The 18,304-nt window shown below is 41.8% G+C and overlaps 2 protein-coding genes across 4 annotated transcripts in view; one reads left to right on the top strand and one right to left on the bottom strand.

Annotated features, from left to right (window-relative positions):
- The window catches only part of LOC143209166 (uncharacterized), a 40,194-nt gene that overhangs the window by 10,805 nt on the left and 11,085 nt on the right, over positions 1–18,304 (bottom strand). The window contains exons 3-5 of the mRNA XM_076424493.1: positions 9,031–9,062; positions 8,192–8,279; positions 6,121–6,200 (exon numbers count right to left, since the gene is read on the bottom strand). Of these exons, the coding sequence (XP_076280608.1) occupies positions 6,121–6,200; positions 8,192–8,279; positions 9,031–9,062 (200 nt within the window). The remainder of the gene's footprint in view (positions 1–6,120; positions 6,201–8,191; positions 8,280–9,030; positions 9,063–18,304) is intronic.
- On the top strand, positions 182–5,181 carry LOC143209170 (uncharacterized). Of its 3 annotated transcripts, XR_013009055.1 has the most exons (7): positions 182–421; positions 1,489–1,694; positions 1,971–2,006; positions 2,529–2,725; positions 3,048–3,320; positions 3,394–3,569; positions 4,225–5,181. XR_013009055.1 is itself a non-coding variant. In XM_076424499.1 (5 exons), the coding sequence occupies exons 1-5, from the start codon at positions 354–356 to the stop codon at positions 3,051–3,053; spliced, it is 513 nt and encodes a 170-aa protein (XP_076280614.1). In that variant the 5' UTR covers positions 182–353; the 3' UTR covers positions 3,054–3,377. The 3 variants fall into 3 exon arrangements, 2 of the variants coding, with proteins under 2 accessions (XP_076280614.1, XP_076280613.1); XM_076424499.1 differs by lacking the exons at positions 3,394–3,569; positions 4,225–5,181 and having other exon boundaries at positions 3,048–3,377; XM_076424498.1 differs by lacking the exons at positions 3,048–3,320; positions 3,394–3,569; positions 4,225–5,181 and having other exon boundaries at positions 2,529–2,782.

The following is an 18,304-nucleotide window of genomic DNA, read 5'->3' as shown; positions in this document are numbered from 1 at the left end:
GGCAGCCCCGATAGTCCGTGCGTAAGCGGGGTTCATTTGAATAAGACCGCGCGGTGTGTGGTCCCGTTCACGCGCTCTCGCGAATCCTTTCCGCGAATGAAAACACGCGAACGAGACTCGTTCCGATTTTTCCCGATTATCCATCTCGACTTATTATCGGGGAAATGTAGATCAAGGTGAGCGCCGTTGGTAACAGTTGGCTGCTAACGAATATGCGATAGTCGAGCATCGCGGTGTATTTGTCAAAATGTAACCTTCCCAGCGATCCGTATCGCGCAGAAAAATCAATGTTGGCTACTAATTTCAAATTCAGCGTTCCACATTCATAGAACACTGCGAACGGAGCGGCGGCGATGTGTACGTGCAGCAACAGCACGCAATGCACCGAAGACTACCACACTGCACAGTCGGAAATTGACCCGTACGTAACCTAATTCGAACGAAACGTTCAACCCACTGTTTCACCCGCGTCGAACCTCTTAAACCCAAAACAACCCGGTTGCAAATTGCAGTGTCTACATCGCACAGTGGTGCCCTTCTTGTGGTCGAAACTATTGCAGCGTCATTTCACGGTTTAATGTCATATTATTATAGGTCGTTGGATTCGTCTTGATACCAGTTAGAATACTATCAAGTAAAAAAATATGTGTTAATACTTAAAAAATTGACCAACCCTCACGTAACCCTCATTTTTTCATTTTCGTTTTTCGATCAACATTTGTTTGAAACATTTTTTTGTAAGATCATCGGAAGTATTTGAAAAATCGTGTTAACAATGCTCGCAGTGCATACTACGGTCCAGAAATCGCGAAAAAGTAGCAAGATTTAATTCTTCATACGAATTTGAAGAAGTCATGATTACGAATCTGACATTAAAAATTCAAAATACAAAATAGCGGATCCAATATGGCATACTAATACCTAATAATTTTTATACGTGTGTAAGTTGAAAATGCGTGACGTGTTCAGAACGTAGCATAAGAGCGCGTACTTATTTCGAACGTCTGCTTGTTAAAATACACGTAGAATTATAAAAGGCAGGAAAAGACAGCTAAAATTTAGATGTGTATATGTTGAAGGTCTAAACTTTCAGAAAAATCAAGTCTGAATGCTAATGTTTTTAAACATTTTTTTTAAACTCTACCCTAAAGGTTTACATTGCACTTAACTTTATATATCCTTCGTATATTAAATAAATGAAACATATCTGCTCACACATACGAAAATATAGTACAAATTTTCATTTCAGCATTGTGTAAGGAATAATTAAACTATTTAGTTGTTCCTCCAATTTCATAATTTTGAACTTTAAACGCTGTATCTGCTCGGAAAGTTATCCGAAAGACCTAATATTTTGAATTTCGAGGTTTCAAAGTATTCTTATTTTTTCTTTTATCAAAATTTGTACACAGTAGATTCCTATGTAACTGTAGTGTAATCTATTGTATTGTACATTCATTGCCGCCTGAAATGTAGATTGTTGTTTAGTTCTTCTGCGTTTGGGTCATCCTGGCGAACACCTCCGAACGAAACGCCGCCGAAAAGTCTGAGCGGAATTTGTGCAGCCGACTGCTCTGCCCCCTCAACCCCAAAATCACGAATTGGCATTTCGCCCTCAACACCAACGGCACCCCCCAGAATGCCTCGGGACCCTCGATTAAGATCGGGCCTGGCCGTGGCCCGTCGTATAGATTGTACGTTTAATTATGTTATTTAAGTGTAGACGCAAGTAACCTCTTTTAAGGTTTATTCTACACAAAAAGATACAGCAATTTTCTCTAAATAATTTCCTCAACTAACGTAGATAATTTCAATATTAGTAAATTGATTTATGATCATCAGCAATTAAATGAACTTAATCAAAGAAGTCCTGCGATATTGAACGTGTTAAAGAAATTTAGATCATTCGTTTGAATGCTTAATATTATATTGCAAATTCTTTTATGACGATAAGTATCTGTTCATTTCAGTTGCTGCCAGCAGTACGGCGGAATGGGAAGATTCAGGTAAGATACAATACGATAAATATTAGATCATCCCATAAGCAATATCGTTTTCTGTTAAATTCATTTTTCAACGAGAAAATTAATGTACTTGACACAATGGCATAAAAATGTTATTTGAAAGATGGGAAAAGATCTTAGAAAATAATGGTCAATACCTCGTCGATTGAAAAAAAAAACGTAATCGACTTTCTCGTTGAAAAGGAAGTAATAATGACCATATGGAGGGTTAGACAAAATAATGGTTGAAAAGTTGCATACGCAGAGCATGTGCAGAACGTTCATTCAGAATCGGTAACAAGAGTGCAAACTTAACAGAAAAATTAAGTGTAATATACATATTCCATTATTTCATCCAACTCCACAGTTACTCGATTTCTCTGCCAGCCAATTGGTAGAATTAAAAAATACATCTATAAAATCTACTCAACTATAAAATCGTAGTTGAGTAGATGTTAGACTTTATAGAAAACTATAAAATCGTAGTAGTAAATTCGTTAAATGTGAACGATTTGGTTTGCTCAGTGGATGAACTGGGACTGTATGGTATGCAACCTCTGGCTAGCTCCAGCTTCCGTTGCCCTGAAACACCTGACAGGCCACCCCCGTCAGCTGCAGGAGGCACTTATAGTTTAAAGCGTCACAGACCAACACCATTCCCGCAATCGAGCAGGCTACCGCCTAGAATGACCAAAATGACACCCTGCGGAAAGTGCCTGAGGGTAAGGACTGAAACTAGCGATTTTGATTGAGCATTTGAGGCGCTTGGGTGTCCTGACACCTGTGACATTAACCCTTATGTCATTGAACGGGTACCTGCTTCCAAACTCTTCAGAAAACTTCTCAAACATATACAATAATTTTACTATTTGTCAAACAAAAATATATAATAGTGTTCTTGAATGATCTCAAATTAATTCACATTTGAGACATGATCGTATGCGTTGAAATAAAAAATGTTTGTCATTGACATAAGGGCTAACAGATCCAATAAGAACTCCATCGAACGAAAGCTAACTGCATAACTGAACGACTCTTCCACAGATGTAACAACCAGCGCGAAAATAAGCTGCCAATTAGCGATTCGACTCGAACCGACGATGCTCGCGGAATCTGCTATTTTGCATAGAAAGTGCACGCATTGTTTGTAAAGGGCGTGTTCACGGCGGAGAGGATTATACATTCACGGACCGCATAAAACTCCGACGAATTATTCCGTTGGGCATATTATCATACTCAATCGAATTAAGTTTGAATAGCCTCCGGGTTCCGTACCCCTTTCGAGCTTTATTGCCGCGAGCCGCAATAGGACTATAGGTGAGCAAAAATGGTAAAAGGTGGCGTAGTGAAATTTCCTCTGTTTGGAGATGTTTAATGCATACATTCGTAGGCAGCCGAACGGTCCGATGCTGTTTGTATGACCGTATTCTCGACAAAAGTGCCCGGGGACCCAGGATCACAAAAGTACGAGTTCTCTGCAAACACTCTCTGATTCCCGACCGGGCTCAGCATGTGCTTTCCTCGTTGTTGCTGCCAGTTTTCAAGGCCACACTTCCTTCATCGATAGTACGTATTTCTTTCTCGATGAACGGTCCAATAAACAAATTTTGAAATTAATGATAAGCGACGTGATGTGATCATAAGAGAAAAATATCTCTAGCAATATGCAAAGGGGTTGGTTATTATCAATAGAATGCGAATCTTTATGCAAAATAAAAATTGTCTGCATCGATTGCAAGATATAGAAACCAAACTGATAGTTATTTCTTCCCTTAATGATTTTAATAGAGGAGAAATTACACATTGACATTTTCAATTTTTTAAATTTTCCAGCAATTTTGAATTTCATCCACTCTATTCTGTTATAAATGCATAAAAATCCGCAGTCCAGTTATCAGGGTGCAGAAAATGGCCAAAACTTAACTATGCATCCATCAGTGATACGTATGTGTCTCAGATATGAAACGGTTACAGAACTTCACCAATCAAAATGAGTGATGCCTAAATTTTCCTCTCAAACTTACTGAAATTATGCAGATTTTTTCATCAGAAAGTTTTGAATAGATTTCCTTATTGAAGCATTATATTACAACAAAAATTGTATGAAGTTTGAGTTGCAGTCTGAGATGTACTCTTGTCATTGTGTAATGCAAAGGACACATATCAATCGCATATATTGCTCGGTAGTATGAAACAGTAATAAATCACAACTAATTACAAGGTATAAGAAGCAGCAATAACAGCTTGCATAAGCAGTTCCCCTTTGGAACCGCGCGGAAAACGACAAGAAAGATATGCTCTGGCAAATCTACCTAATGACACGATCGTCCGAGTGGTCCAGAGCGTGAAGCAGGTTTCTCGGCATTTTGGCAATAGTCCCAAGTTAAAAAGAAACAATGGCGGAAGAGCACACCACCGGAAATATGACAGAACCTGTACGCGACCGCGTATTACACATGCACCTGACTCTCTTTAGGTATTGTGCAAAAACATATGGTCTAATAAAATGTAAGTTTAACATAAAATCATTCCATTTAATAATCACATAAAACGAAAAAGATCAAAGAAAACTAAACTGTTGGAGCAAACTGACACTTCCAATTCTATTGACTAATTCTTGTATATTTTCTACTGTTTCTTCTTCCGAATGTATAAGGGTTAATATAAAATCATTAATTCGTGCAAATGGCTCTAACAATTCGATCAGTTTCACTGAAGACATTTTAGGGTATTGACATGAACGTTAACTTCGCGGTCGACTGAAAACCGTATCGAACGTAATGCAACCAATTATCTCCTTCGTCCTTTGTGCGTGCCAGGCGCATCGTTCCCGATAGTTGCGCACTGTTCCCGGTGTGTTCGTGGAATATATGAGCATTGTCTCGCCCTACAAGACAGGGAACACGGGGAAACTTATGTTCGATGTCTCTGAGAATAAAGACGTCGTCGCCGAGGCGTCAACGCCCACGTGCGTTGTCGCGCGAGGCGTACATTGTAGCGGACTTTCCTCGAATCCTACAGGAACACGATTCGAATGCATTTAGGGAAGCCGAGTCCGCGTATTGTCAACCAGCTAGCGAATATCGCGCGCCTCGATCTCCGTTTGCTATATCTTGTTACAGTGCAAACCTTCGCGGAGAAACGACGCGCTTCAGCCGCTTGAAAATGCTGACTTTTATCGGAGAATCTTTCGGAAAACATGCTCCTGAAATATCGGGTGAAAATTCATTCTCAAAACAAAAGTACAGTGTTCTCATCGATGTCCGATGCACAATTCTTTAATGGGATTTCAGAACTGTTCGTTCCAAAACCTGCCATTCTTCTAAGTGATTATAAACAATTACAGTACAATTATAAAAAGTTATTCTGTTTTAAAGGGCGTTCGAATACTTTCGTGGCTCACTGTATGTATTGCATGTGGCAGTAAATGTGCGCAGAAAATAGTTTAATGAGACTGCACTTACGCTTACTATCACAGAAGATACATAAAATTGTTTTAAACCATTTTTTTGATCGCGTTATACGGGAGTCTACTGTATCCGAAAAATGTTCGAATCCTTTGTATCCCTGAATGTTTCTAGACAAGTCTGTCGGAAAATCGACGGTACAAAACAATTAATTGAACATCATCCGCAAGATGAACCGTTGATCGATCGGCGATAACCGCGGGTGGTTCGAGTGGGAAGTGCAGTAAACATGAAATACGATTGGCATTAAATAAGATAGGTGGTTAACACTTGCTCGTACATGAGTTTCGTGTCGTGTTTCGTACGCGCGTTCGCATGCGGTTTGAATGACCGGGACGCCCACGCCGGATAGGTAACTAGATGATCCCCTCGATGGTTGCCATAATCGCCGAGCGCCACGGCGCTACTTGTATTCTCGGAGATCCGATCTGCCTAGCGGTTTCAAAGCGATGCTGTTTTGCTCGTGAACCTTTCGTGGACACGCGGAAATCGTCCCTCAATTATTATAAATAGACTGTGGACCTTTATGCAAGTGTCTATTCGGACGACTTAATTGTTGTAAATGTATAAAATCCGCAATCTACCGATCATTATACACGGTATAATCTGGGTAATGTTATAAACAAATCGTATCAAAATTGTGTACTTACTTGTTCACCACTTTCTGCGAGGGTACTGCATGACCAAGGACCCAAAGTTTCTTGTACGTGACGCCAGAATTTATGAACTCCTGCAGCAAAATGTAACCAAGCATGAGTAATAATAATCGGCGCGTTTATTATTTGTTTATTGAATTTTGTCTGCCGGGGGTAATACATGGGAAAGAAAATAATGCGAACTCCTAATAATTTTCGATTTTGTAATTTAGTCCACCGCGCGGCGTGTCTTCTCGAGCGAAGGGACAGAAATTGGAGGAAGCTGATAAAATCCTGGAACGATTAGCTCGTTCGGGCTCACCGATAAATCTAATTCGTTCTAATTAGACGTGGGTGACACCACGGAATCCCCCGTGTTAATTACCCTGGGGCCTGCGGCATCGGTGTTCAAAGGGTCGAGAGGGTTCCGGACGCTGTTAAAATATTTTCCCTGGTGGATTCCCATTTCGTCCTCGCGTGGCAAATGGCCACCCGAGGAGAGAAAAAACGAAGAGCGAACGGACGTATCGACCAACCACAGGCCCGCTTTCCGGGGGGACTTATTAATATAATTGATCGGTCTTCCGTTGTGACAGGCCCGGCTCAAAACGGTTCACGCTCTCCTCGCTAGACTCGCCGGGGATCGAGTCGGCAGTCGACAATTCCGAAAATCTAATAATATGTTCATTAGCCTCCGCGCGGCCCCTCTGTCCCCGTTACAAATTAGACGGGGCCCGCTCGGCCGCTTTTAAATGCCACATAAAGTCGGAACTAGCCCGACGTAATATTAGGTTTCCAAGAGGAGAACAAGAGACGACGGGGAAAAAACGAAAAAAGCTGGGAAAAAGGGAAGGAGCGGGTTGCTAAAGGAGAGAGGACAGAGAGAGACACGGAGGAGATGACGATCGAGAGACGAAGATAACAGAAGACAAAGTAAAGGAGCCGTGGGCACACACGCGTTTGGATATCTGCCCGAATCAAGGAATGCGGGCTAGCGACAGCTTGCGAAGAGAAACGAAGAAACCTCCTCTTGGGCTCTATCACCGAAAGGTTAGGCCTAGGCTGTCCGACGTATGCACACGCTTCTAATAGTGTTGCAACTAATTTCATCTGCGAGATGACTTATTCGGAAGATGACACATGCATCTGGCTACATTCTTGGCGATGTTAGTTTCTATGGTAATTTCGCGGTACCGTTTAGCAAGTTAATTGTCTCGTTTAGTAAAGCCAAAATTACAATTGATCGAATTAAAATCTAAGATGGTAACAATTACTTTTTTCAAAATCTAGGAACCTACAAGTAGAATTTTCGAAATCAACGTAACACACTGTTCAACGTATGTCAGTGTATTAAGAGTGTGTATATGCCCGACGGATTTTCTTTTCTTCTCCCAGCAAACATAAGAAATATTATATTGGTTTTTCGCTACTTTATTGCCTACACCCGTGACTAAAATAGCAAATTTTTTAGCGCGAAAATATTAATAGTAAATGTCAGTTACAGAAAATACTGCCAACTGTGTTGCCATCGAAGACATTTGCGATATATTACATCCCGTGCAAACGGGTTTCACTTCATCGTAAAAACAAAAATACTTTCTTCAACTACGCAGCGATGCGCCGTTTTTAACCCAGTCGATAATATTCGATTTTTGAAAAATCAATTTATCACTTCTACAAGAGTCTGTGTTGTCTCATATTATAAAAAAATTGTTCTATGAGATTCTATAGCATTCCAAGAAAAATTTGTTACAGTATATGAAATTTATTTTTTACACCACTTTCTTTTACATAAAGTTGAGCAGTTCTTTGAAAAATTTTAATTATTAGAATCAAAATATAACGAAAACATAAAAAAAGTTACAGATGCAATTTACTTTCTGATTTTGTAAAGAATGCAGATAAATCGGTATCCTTTGTTAAAAAAGAGAAGAAATTCCCTCTTTGATATTGTAAAATGCAGATTTTTAGTACTTTTGCATCGACCAAAAATTTCGGGTTGCAATTTGACTGAAAACGTAAGACAATGGGAACTTTTCCCGTAACCCTCGCGCGCAGATTTGTAGTTGATCAGTGTTTACCTTACCTGTTTATTATAGTAACGATCTGTGTTTGTCAGGTCAATGATATACTTGAGACGCGGAAACGCTTGCACCAGCGCCGACGGTGTAAATCTGCAACAACGTATACGGCCGGATTATAACACCACTATACTTCGATTGTCGAAATCTCACTGTATCGAATGAGATCGAACTGCTTCCAGAAAAAATCAGCGAATTGTCGGGGTGCGTCGCGTCTTGTACAAGAAGATCTTTCTCGAGACTGGACAACGAAATGATACATTAGGAGAGCTCAGAATTAGGCGAGGAATTAGGCAAGGGTGTCGGCCCATATAATTTCACCATCCCACATTAAATTCTCTGAGCAGTCGTGCTCGATGATTTTCGAAAAGAACTATACCCCTTGATCGAGCATTTCACATAAATAATATCCAAATCGTTCGTGCCCACGGATGTAGTAAACATAATAAAAGTGACATTGATTGAAATCATGAAATACCCAGTGGAATTCATTTATGATGCACCGAGAAATCTGATACATCCAAAGTGCACTGTAGTTCCTATTGAACGGTATCCTTTGCGAGTGAAGTTCATAATGTACAAGCAAAATGTAGACTAGCCGAGAAACAACTTGTTTCGTTATTCTGTAAATGAATGTTAACCTGCTCTCCGAGCTATTCTTTGATTTTGACCATTTAGAAATACGTAACCCGAGATAAATATAATTTAAACATAGTAATTGTTTTGACACGATCAACGTAGATAATTTATTCATTGGACATAAGGAGACTGTGTTTAATGAGCATGCTAAAACTTAAGGCTAATAGAAAAACATCAATGTAAGCAATAATGTGGACGCACTCACCGATCTTCTGGTATCACCAATTCGGCGATTTTCTGGAACGAAAGACAAAGTAAATTAGTCATCAAATATATGATTGTTGACCCTCAATTAAATATTTTCTTAAATTGAAAGTTTTTTACAATTTTTATCCTGCACAACGATCCGCAGCGTAATCAGAAGTGACATAAAATGTACCACAAACGTGTAAACGTGTTTGTGAGTAGCCTGATCTAATAGTAACTTGATCATTTCTCCCAAAAATCTCAAAACTGGCTTCGGGACTGGCAATTTCTCTCTGAAATTCGATTTCGCCGTGCACACATATAACTCAAAGAAGCTATTGAAGCGAAATTGACCCGTCAACGGAATCGTGCTGCCATAAACACACACGGTTGATACCAGCGAGAGAGCAGCTAATCCGAATGAAATACGCGCGAATGTTGCCGTGAAATCAATTACGGCGAGCGTAAAAACGAAGGGAACGTTTATTTAACATAGTTTCGACGGCCGGGAACTTAGGAACGTGTAAATTGAAAGTTTCGTTGGTTCGCTGGCTAGTATCGCACTCGCTATGGGTGGGCTAATGGTAATTACGGGTTTAGGCTCCGCGATCCGATTGACTGGGCGGAGAGATCGTATCTACGGATGAGTGCGGAATGAGTATCGGTCGCATTAATAACGGGCTCGTGGTATAAGCTCTCGCATCCGAGCATAATGATCTGGCCGTTGACTAGGCGTGGAACTCTTTCCTATCTTAATGGTGGCGCTTTTGTAGTTGCTCCACGTCTGCCTTATGAACTCGTAATCCTGTAATCATAGTCGTGTGATTGACAAGCGCGACTACGGCCCCTGTCCGTCAGGCTAGCTGCACGCACCAACACATCAATAAATAACCAACCTCCAAATATGTGTATAATAGGAACGCGATGGTAAACACGAAGGAAATCTAATTATCTGGACATGGTGTTTACGCAAACGTCCCTCGATTATTCAAAAGTATTTCCATTAATCAAACTGCCCGGTACAGAGAGAATTGAAACGAGTAAATATTGGCTCGTGTTATGAAATATTAGATCGCACTCGAAGTTTTCTTGACCGAGCGATTAATCCATTCTGCTCCGGTGATTCAGCACTCCTGATTTCAATTAAAATCGAGTCTAATGAAAAGAAAGATTCAAGGAAAATGTTTTAAATTGTATTAAACTTTTCTTATATTATATTGAAGATCATTTTCAAAGAAGAACATTCCACTTCAACTGCACGAATTCAATGTATTTGACCAAGAAACGAACCGTCTCGAAGATTTTCTGAACTCTGACCTAGTAAAGGAAGCTGTTCGAGCGCAAGAAGATCAGGAAAGAACAGAGAAGGGTAAAGAGACTAAAGAGAAGAGGAGTCGAGGAAATAACGGGCGCTGCCCACCTGCGAAATTTACTATCGCTGCCCCCGCTATACATATAGGCAGTTTATTTTTCGCGCGGCGCAGTCCCTCTTCCTTCGGATGAAAACAGGATCTCTCAGCTGATTCCGCCATTCAATTTCACGATCCTTAGTCTAATATACGACCGCGTCTAAATCAGGATTATCGGCCGACGAGCTGTGCCCCCATTGTGGCCCTTTGTGGCAGTCCACAAGGGCTCACGTGCAACCAGTCTTCTCGTGAGCGCATCTTCCCACCACCGATTCTTCTCTAACTTCCTTTTGGCTGCGAGAACGGGCCCAACGGGCCTTTCGTTTTTTTCGTTCAACCCTAGAGGTACTGTTCAACCACCCCTGTTACGTAATGGTACCTCGGATAATTGTGCTGTACCAAGAGGAAGCTTAGAAATCATCTTTTGTACAGAGTGATTAGAAAAAAGGTCCGATATTTATAGACCGTATAGTACCCGCCGAGAGGAGTCAGAAACGTTTAATTAACATAGGTCCTAAAAGCAATCCTTTCCCTATAAAATTAACTTTTATTACTTATTAGCGTTTCAGGTCGTGATCATATTATTTCCGACACAGAGAAGTTGGAAGTATCAGTTCAAGGTTGTAAACACAAGAGATACGCGTAAACACAAGGTTGTAAACGCAAGGTTGCAAACACAAGTGGTAGTACAAATCTCCAGTCACGTCTACGAAGTGCATATACAATGCAATGTGTTGCCGAGAGGACATTATATGACATGATATGTGGAACAGTAGTAAATAGAGTAATAAGAAAATTTCGACTCATGTTGATTAGACATTTTTTACTCCTGGTAAGTTATAAGTAGACTGCGGATTTTATGCATTTATGGGAACAATGAGTAGGTGCCATTTAAAACAGTGAAAAAGTTACAATGATCTAATACATAATGCGAATCTAATGTTTTCAGCTGGTTAAAACGATTAAAGTAGGAATTAAACGTTTATCTGGCTTCAGTCTCTTGCGAATGGTGCAGACAATTTTTATTTTGCATAAGAATCCGCAGTCTAGTTATAAGATTTTATGAACGGCATTATTTTATCTTGGCTTGTCGGAATTCTTTGGACAAGAAACATATTAAATTGGAAGTAACTGTTCAGATAGACAGGCGCGGGACAAGGACTCCGTCTCGAACAAAATTCGTAGGAGGCAATCACAACAGCGTAACGACCATTAAATCATATTTTTTCACGCCAGCCTTGTGACCCGCGCGTACGGTATGATATAATTCACGTGCGTAAATTTGTGTGACGCTTCGGTGAACAATCGCATGAATCATACGCGCCACCGTCCTGTAAACTTTCGAAGATCTGCTACGCATTTAAAACAATAGTTCGACAAGCAACTTTCTGGATTTGGTTCTGGAATACAGCTCCTAATTTTATTCGAAAATGATCATTTGTAGACCACAACTACAGGTGTCCTTAACATTCGTAGGACGTGTTCACAGAAAATGTTTATCGATCATTTTTGGCCGGTTCGAACCACGGCGCGACGTAGGCGTTAACCAACGGTAGGTATCGGCGGCATTTGCCGGGAATATTTATGAGGGGTGTGCTTTCAGGCTTTCGCGGTGAGTGGGCCGTAATACTTCGGAGGTCCTCGCCCCGTCATCAGAAAGCGATGCCGCTATTTCGGCGGATCTGCCATGAGAAATTTCACGGAAACAATCGTGAGAGAGGCGTGCGCAGCTTTCACCGTCAAAATATGCGTATGACCGTGTACTATCTCTCCCTGACAGAATTTTAACCCTTAAATGCGAGATGCACTGCGATAATTAGAATGAGCTGAAAGTAGTAATACATGGGCGAGCAACTGGAAATAGAGTAGAGCGTATAAAAAAATAATAAGTGAGCAGAACGAATGAGTAAATATAAATAAATATATTTAACGATCCCCATCCCTCGAAATGCGTTCAACAGCATCAGGATTATTTGCAGTAAAGAGGAAGGTAATGCAAACGAATCGATGAGCAACTAATAGGTAAGAAAGGATTGCGTGTTTCTCTGGCCGGCAGCAGGATTCGTGAATAATTCATCGAGAACATACTGATCGGCGAGCATTGCTTTGCCGCGGCTAAACGACCTTGCCGCACAAAGCAGTTCAGACGATTTCTATGAAATTCCCTTATGGACAAGTCGCGAAAAAGAGAGAGGGACAGAGCTCGGGCAAGAGAAAAGCTTAAAGGATGGGAAGGCAAAAGCTTACGGAGAAGAACATTTTGTTGCACGAGCACGGCCAACGGGCTATACGTGCTCGTATAGAATCGCATAGGAACGCCATATAGACTGGTATATGGCTGCCGCCAGCTGATATATGCGCGACGTTATCCGTATCCACTTACTTCCTCGTTTGGCAGAAGATTTGAAGCGATTTAAAATGGGTCACCTTAGCTAGAGGGATGCATGCAACAAAGGAACGTGTCGGAAGTAGCACTCGCTAGAAGTGTCCGCTATCATTCTCGCGGACCGTGTCGGCTACTCTATCAACGATCGAAACGCGATAACAAACCGAACCTGACACGATCGAACCGAACCTGGCACGATCTGTAACTCGCGCTGCCACTCAAAGTACTCCTCTAACGCTTTCTTGTTTTCGGTATACAAAGTGGAACTTCGATCACCTTGAATATTACTTGTAATAATACGAAAAAATGATGTACATATACAATAAAACTTCGATGGTACAGAGAGGGAAATACTGTGATGCAAACATTTTTTATATGGGTGGAGGCGTTTCGAAGATTTCATGGTCACATGCATAAAATCCGCCGACTACTGATGAAGGATCTATTACAAAATCTTCAGCCATGAACTGTGTAAGGCTTTCAAAAATTAAGAAATAGTCGCCGGTGTATGATGTGTTAAAATCGAAAGTAGTATAGGGGAAGCACTAACTAATAGGAACCACTGACTATCGAAATCAGTGGAAGAGAAGGAATCCAAGAATTTTTCGGAGTGCGAGCCATTACATACTCGAAACGAGAAGTCGAAGAGACCGCGTGCCAGGTTGCCGGCTCGGTTATTTTTTTTTTTTAGTGGTCGCATGCCATTTGTCGTCTATACGGGGAAGGACCACCGGAGACAACGAGAAACAAATTCAGGGAACAAATTCGTACGACAGCGAACGTGAAGGATCACAATCCTTGGTCCGTTTGTCCGCGGCGAGAGGAGATGAGAGGAGTGAGACCCCCTGAAGCGTAGCGGACCGCCCCGAAAATATTTTTAATTTTATTACAGCCTGTAATATGGAAATTCTATGGTCACAGTTATCAGGTGTGAATTGAATTATAGTGACTGCCGACGTGGTCTTATTATTTATACCCGGGCAGGGAACACGTTCCCGAGCCGCTGTCCCACGAGGCACACCACGGATACCCCGGTGATAGAAAACACACGCCGTTCTAATGGCAGTCTATAAAGTTTTCTGTCGGCCCGATACTAATACGTTATCTACACGGAATGGCGAAGCTGTATTGCCATATCGGACCGTATAATTAATTCCTAAACACTTGTATCGCGTTCTCGTATTTCTCTCTTTTTACGATCGAAATATATTAGGTTGTTGCTAGAGCCGTGTCGGACCGAGTCGGGCCGAAAATTTCGGGTACCCGATACTCGAATCGGGTCAGGAATTGTTTACGTGAAAGTGGTATATAACAAACGTATAAACTATATCTAAAAGTATTTCTAGATCGAATCTAGAATCGGACATTTCATATGCACCGATCTAATAAAAGCGCGCGCCGTCGAAGAGAAGCTAGCTACTAGGGGTAGTAATAACTATGCGAAGCTCAGCACGACACGACGGACACTTCATGGAAAACGAACCGACTCGGGCCTACATCAGAGAAAAATCTTTGGGAAATCCGGCGGGCCCGGTTGTTTTCCCTGCTTAACGATTTTTCCAGAAAGGCTAGTGCGTTTTAATTGTCCACTTATCAGAAGCGCAGGATCTGTTGAAAGGAACAGAGGAAAGGGCGGAGAACAACACAGAGCCCTTTAAAAGGTCCCCCACAGCTACCGGTACCATTATTGCTTGGACAATCGATTGCCGCTACCGACACGGCGATGCAACTCGGGAAGAATCATGGACTTTTCCCTTCTTTCGATCTTGCCGACAGAGAGCCGTTTCTTGTGTAGCTAGCAGCTGCTTAAAATTTCTATTGGTCGCACGGTGTATTAGCGTTTTTAGTTTCACCGATGTGGTTAACGCTAAATTCATTGACCAGAATGAGTAACCTTATGAAAATGACTAGATCGAATTTATTTAGTCTGTGCGATTTATCTTACGAGAATATCTACGTGTTACTCAGGACATCGATTTTCCGTAAGTATGATTAATATTCGTGAACAATATTTGAAAGATTTCTTTCGTTCCGAGTGATTTTTGTACATTTGAAGAATCGAGTCGATAGATTTAAATATGCGGTGTGATTAGGCACGCCTCGCAGGCGGTAAATCAATTTTCAATGGTTGCTCGTAAAGCTGGGTTATGAAAGATCCAATGAAAGAGATTAATGGATTTCTTATTGATTTTTCTAGCTTTGATGGATCTCTTTGGTTTTCATTGTGTCCGGTAATTAGACTGCGGATCTTTATCTATTCACGGTATTTTCACATTTAGAAAATACGGAAAAATGTTTAGATCAATAAATAACATTCATATTTTATAATCTCTTAATCGTCGAAATCACTTTTGCCATTGTTTTGATCTTGTAAAACGGTGTCTGAAAATGGCAATTTTCAGATCTACCGATAAAATTACGTTTGCATTTGCATAATAATATTAGTCTGAATTATACATTTGTTCATTCACTTTAATTTTTAAACCGATAGAAATTATTCGGTTTACCTGTGCGATATCTCATTTTGTCGAGGTGCTTCGTACAAAAATGTTTTCAGGAGAAATAATTAGATAAAATTGATTAACATAATTTTTAATTGTCATAAAAATCGCACCGAATCCAAATAGAATTAAATATCGGCACACTCGCGAAGCAACACACGCTGGTGGTTTTTAGCGTTCAATACTATTATAAAAGAGCCCGGAAAATATAATCGTCGGAAACGGACGCGACGGGCATTAATCTCGCTCCACACACAACTATAATTTGTACCTCCTTAAATCCGCACATTCCAACGTCTGAAATTCTGCTTCACAAATAAATCACAACATTACAAGAAAACCGAAGAAAAGGATCTATTATTTCCGTGTGGCTAGCGGACGTCCAGCTGACAGTCATAAATCGAAGCCTACCGAAGCCCGGACCAAGGAATCAATTTCGCCGACACGCAGATGAACTCGGTGTAACCTGTAATCTATACTACTAATCCGTATCACACTCAAAGGCGTCAGGCCTCGAGCCGAAGGTTACCGATTCCCTTTTTCACCGGGCGAGTTGATTGTTTTAGCTACGGGGGTGAGAATACATTATACATTAACGAATAAGCGGCACCACCAAAAAACAAGATTAACGACTCACAGGTATTTACGACCGTGACTTGTCGGGCTCGTTTTAAACAAATGTTTGTTTCCGATGGCTGACCGACTCCGCCTGGCCAGCCCCTTAGAAGAGCGCGCAAAGTGTTCCTCGAGGTGCTGAAGACCCGGCGCCGTGCCAATCACCCCCGAATATACGCCCACGTCCTGTCATCCCCTTACTTAGGGTATCACACAACTGCGTTCTCCCCCAATTTTCATGAAATAAGACGTAGGATCCAGGGAACACAAGTTTTCGCAGTCCGCCCTTCGTTTTTATCAAAATCTGCTTGTATGGGCAAATCGAGTGTTAAAGCTGCAATCAACCCTTCATCACATGATTTTTTAAATTTGTTATCCCCTAAATATTATGAAAAACCTTCAGCCAACTGTGACACGGTGTTTACCGTGTTAAAGGATGCACCTCTCTCAGATTATGCGAAAATCCCCCGGGGACCACTTGGGCAGCGTTAGCTGCGTCTAGTCTCGTGTGCCAAGAGATTCGTCACCAGCTCGGCGCGGCGTCGGGAATTGACGAACGGAATATCGCATCACCGCATCGTTTCGCGGATTCTCTGGATAACGCCGTTCGCATTGCGAATATCGTATGGGCCTTGAACGCCAATTACCCCGGCATTATGCCGTGGTTCGCTTTCTCTGGCTTTCGCCCCGGGGGCACAGACATATATCGGAGGAAATGAGGAAACGATCGTAAAGGAACGATATGTATGTACAAGGGAAACCAGCCAACCGGACGATAAATCTGGCAGTTGGTTCGCGCGTCACCAGCGCGCCGGTGACATTTCTGTAAACAGATGAAAGATCGGGGGAAAAGAAAGAATGGAGCTCTAACCGAGACCTTGAAAGAAAAGGGAGAGATCCAGACGTAGGCGGAGGATACTGGCTGCTGGCTTGGGGAAAAAGAAGAACACCCGAGAAGAAAACCGGGGAGAATGCTAGGACACACAGTGGCGGAGAAAAGGGGGGCAGGTAGAACAGAACGTTGGGCGCCAAGTCATACGCGCGCCATTCAACGGAAATTTATATACCGGAGGCATAAAGCCACTGGTCGCCTCTAAAACCTTACTACCGCAGGCATCCAAACCGCCGAATTCACAAATCTCCTCTTGCCCCATTCTCTCTCTTATCCCCCACCCCTTTCACCCGAACTCATTTCCTCCTCATACCCTCTTCTTGTTTGCAGGCATCGCTACAATTCAAACGAATACTGCATTCTATCGCACATAGTAACGCCGGTTATAAGGGAACCGACGTTGATGGCGGTAAGACTGAGATATGTATTGTAGCATCTACCGAGGGCCACAAAAATAAAAGAAACATAACACTATTGTCTTCTTAACGATCACGTTTCTAAGCCGTTATTCCTTGCGCTTGCGTGGACCGTGGCTCAACACGGAGATAATGTCAGAACGCTTCTTTAGTGGTTGCACGGAGACATCCTCCGTCACTGTGGTGAACAGTTTCAACCATAGTCAAGATAAAACTAAGTAATTGTAGAGTATTCTGAAAATATGAAATCGGACATACTTCATATGCAACAGTCGAATACGAGCTTGAGAATGTTTGGACGCGTGGCTCCGCGACGCACCCACAAGTGCTCGTAAGTAGACAGTGCCTGGGGGTAACGAAGTCTCGCGAAATAAGAGAAACGGCGAAACACGATCGGACGAAACGATAAGCTTCGCTACTGCGAGATCTCCTTTACTCCACGGGGTTCCCGGAAAGAGAGGTACTCGAGATGGACACTCGCCATCTCATCTAGCAGAGATAGGCTGCAGCCCAGCTACCATATCTGATGAAACGCGATGGATGGGGCATCGTGACACTAAAGTACGAGTCAAAAGTGTCCTCTGCGGCGTGCTTCCCTCTGCTCCAAGGTATCCACACCCTCTGCCTCGACCACCACCCTCGGGCACCCACACCTGGGGTCTTGGAGACGCAACCGTTCGACAGGCTACACTATCTTTTCGTCAATTTGTTACCTACTTTCACCTACACCGCCGTACAATATTATTTGGACGTTCCCAAGTGGCTCGTCAAATTGTTACAAGCACTTACATGGTTCGACGATTTTATATTGAAACAGTCACTGTACCTACCAGAATCCTATTAATATAATTAATATAATCTGATACGAAATTCGTAGTTAATTGTTGATTCACAATTGGAATTGTTGTTGAAGGATCCATTAAAAAGTCCATAGCCATGGACCTCGAACTTTCAGAAGTTATAATAAATTAAAGACGATTTGAGAGAATGAATATTCCGCTTTCGAAACCACACGATACATCTTTGGAAAGTCGGTGGAACTAACAACCAAGAGAGTCTCCGGTCAAGCTCGGT

This window comes from Lasioglossum baleicum, chromosome 5, assembly GCF_051020765.1.
Source record: "Lasioglossum baleicum chromosome 5, iyLasBale1, whole genome shotgun sequence".
In the NCBI taxonomy this organism is placed as follows: Eukaryota; Metazoa; Arthropoda; class Insecta; order Hymenoptera; family Halictidae; genus Lasioglossum; species Lasioglossum baleicum.
This window is presented reverse-complemented; position numbering and strand designations above follow the sequence as displayed.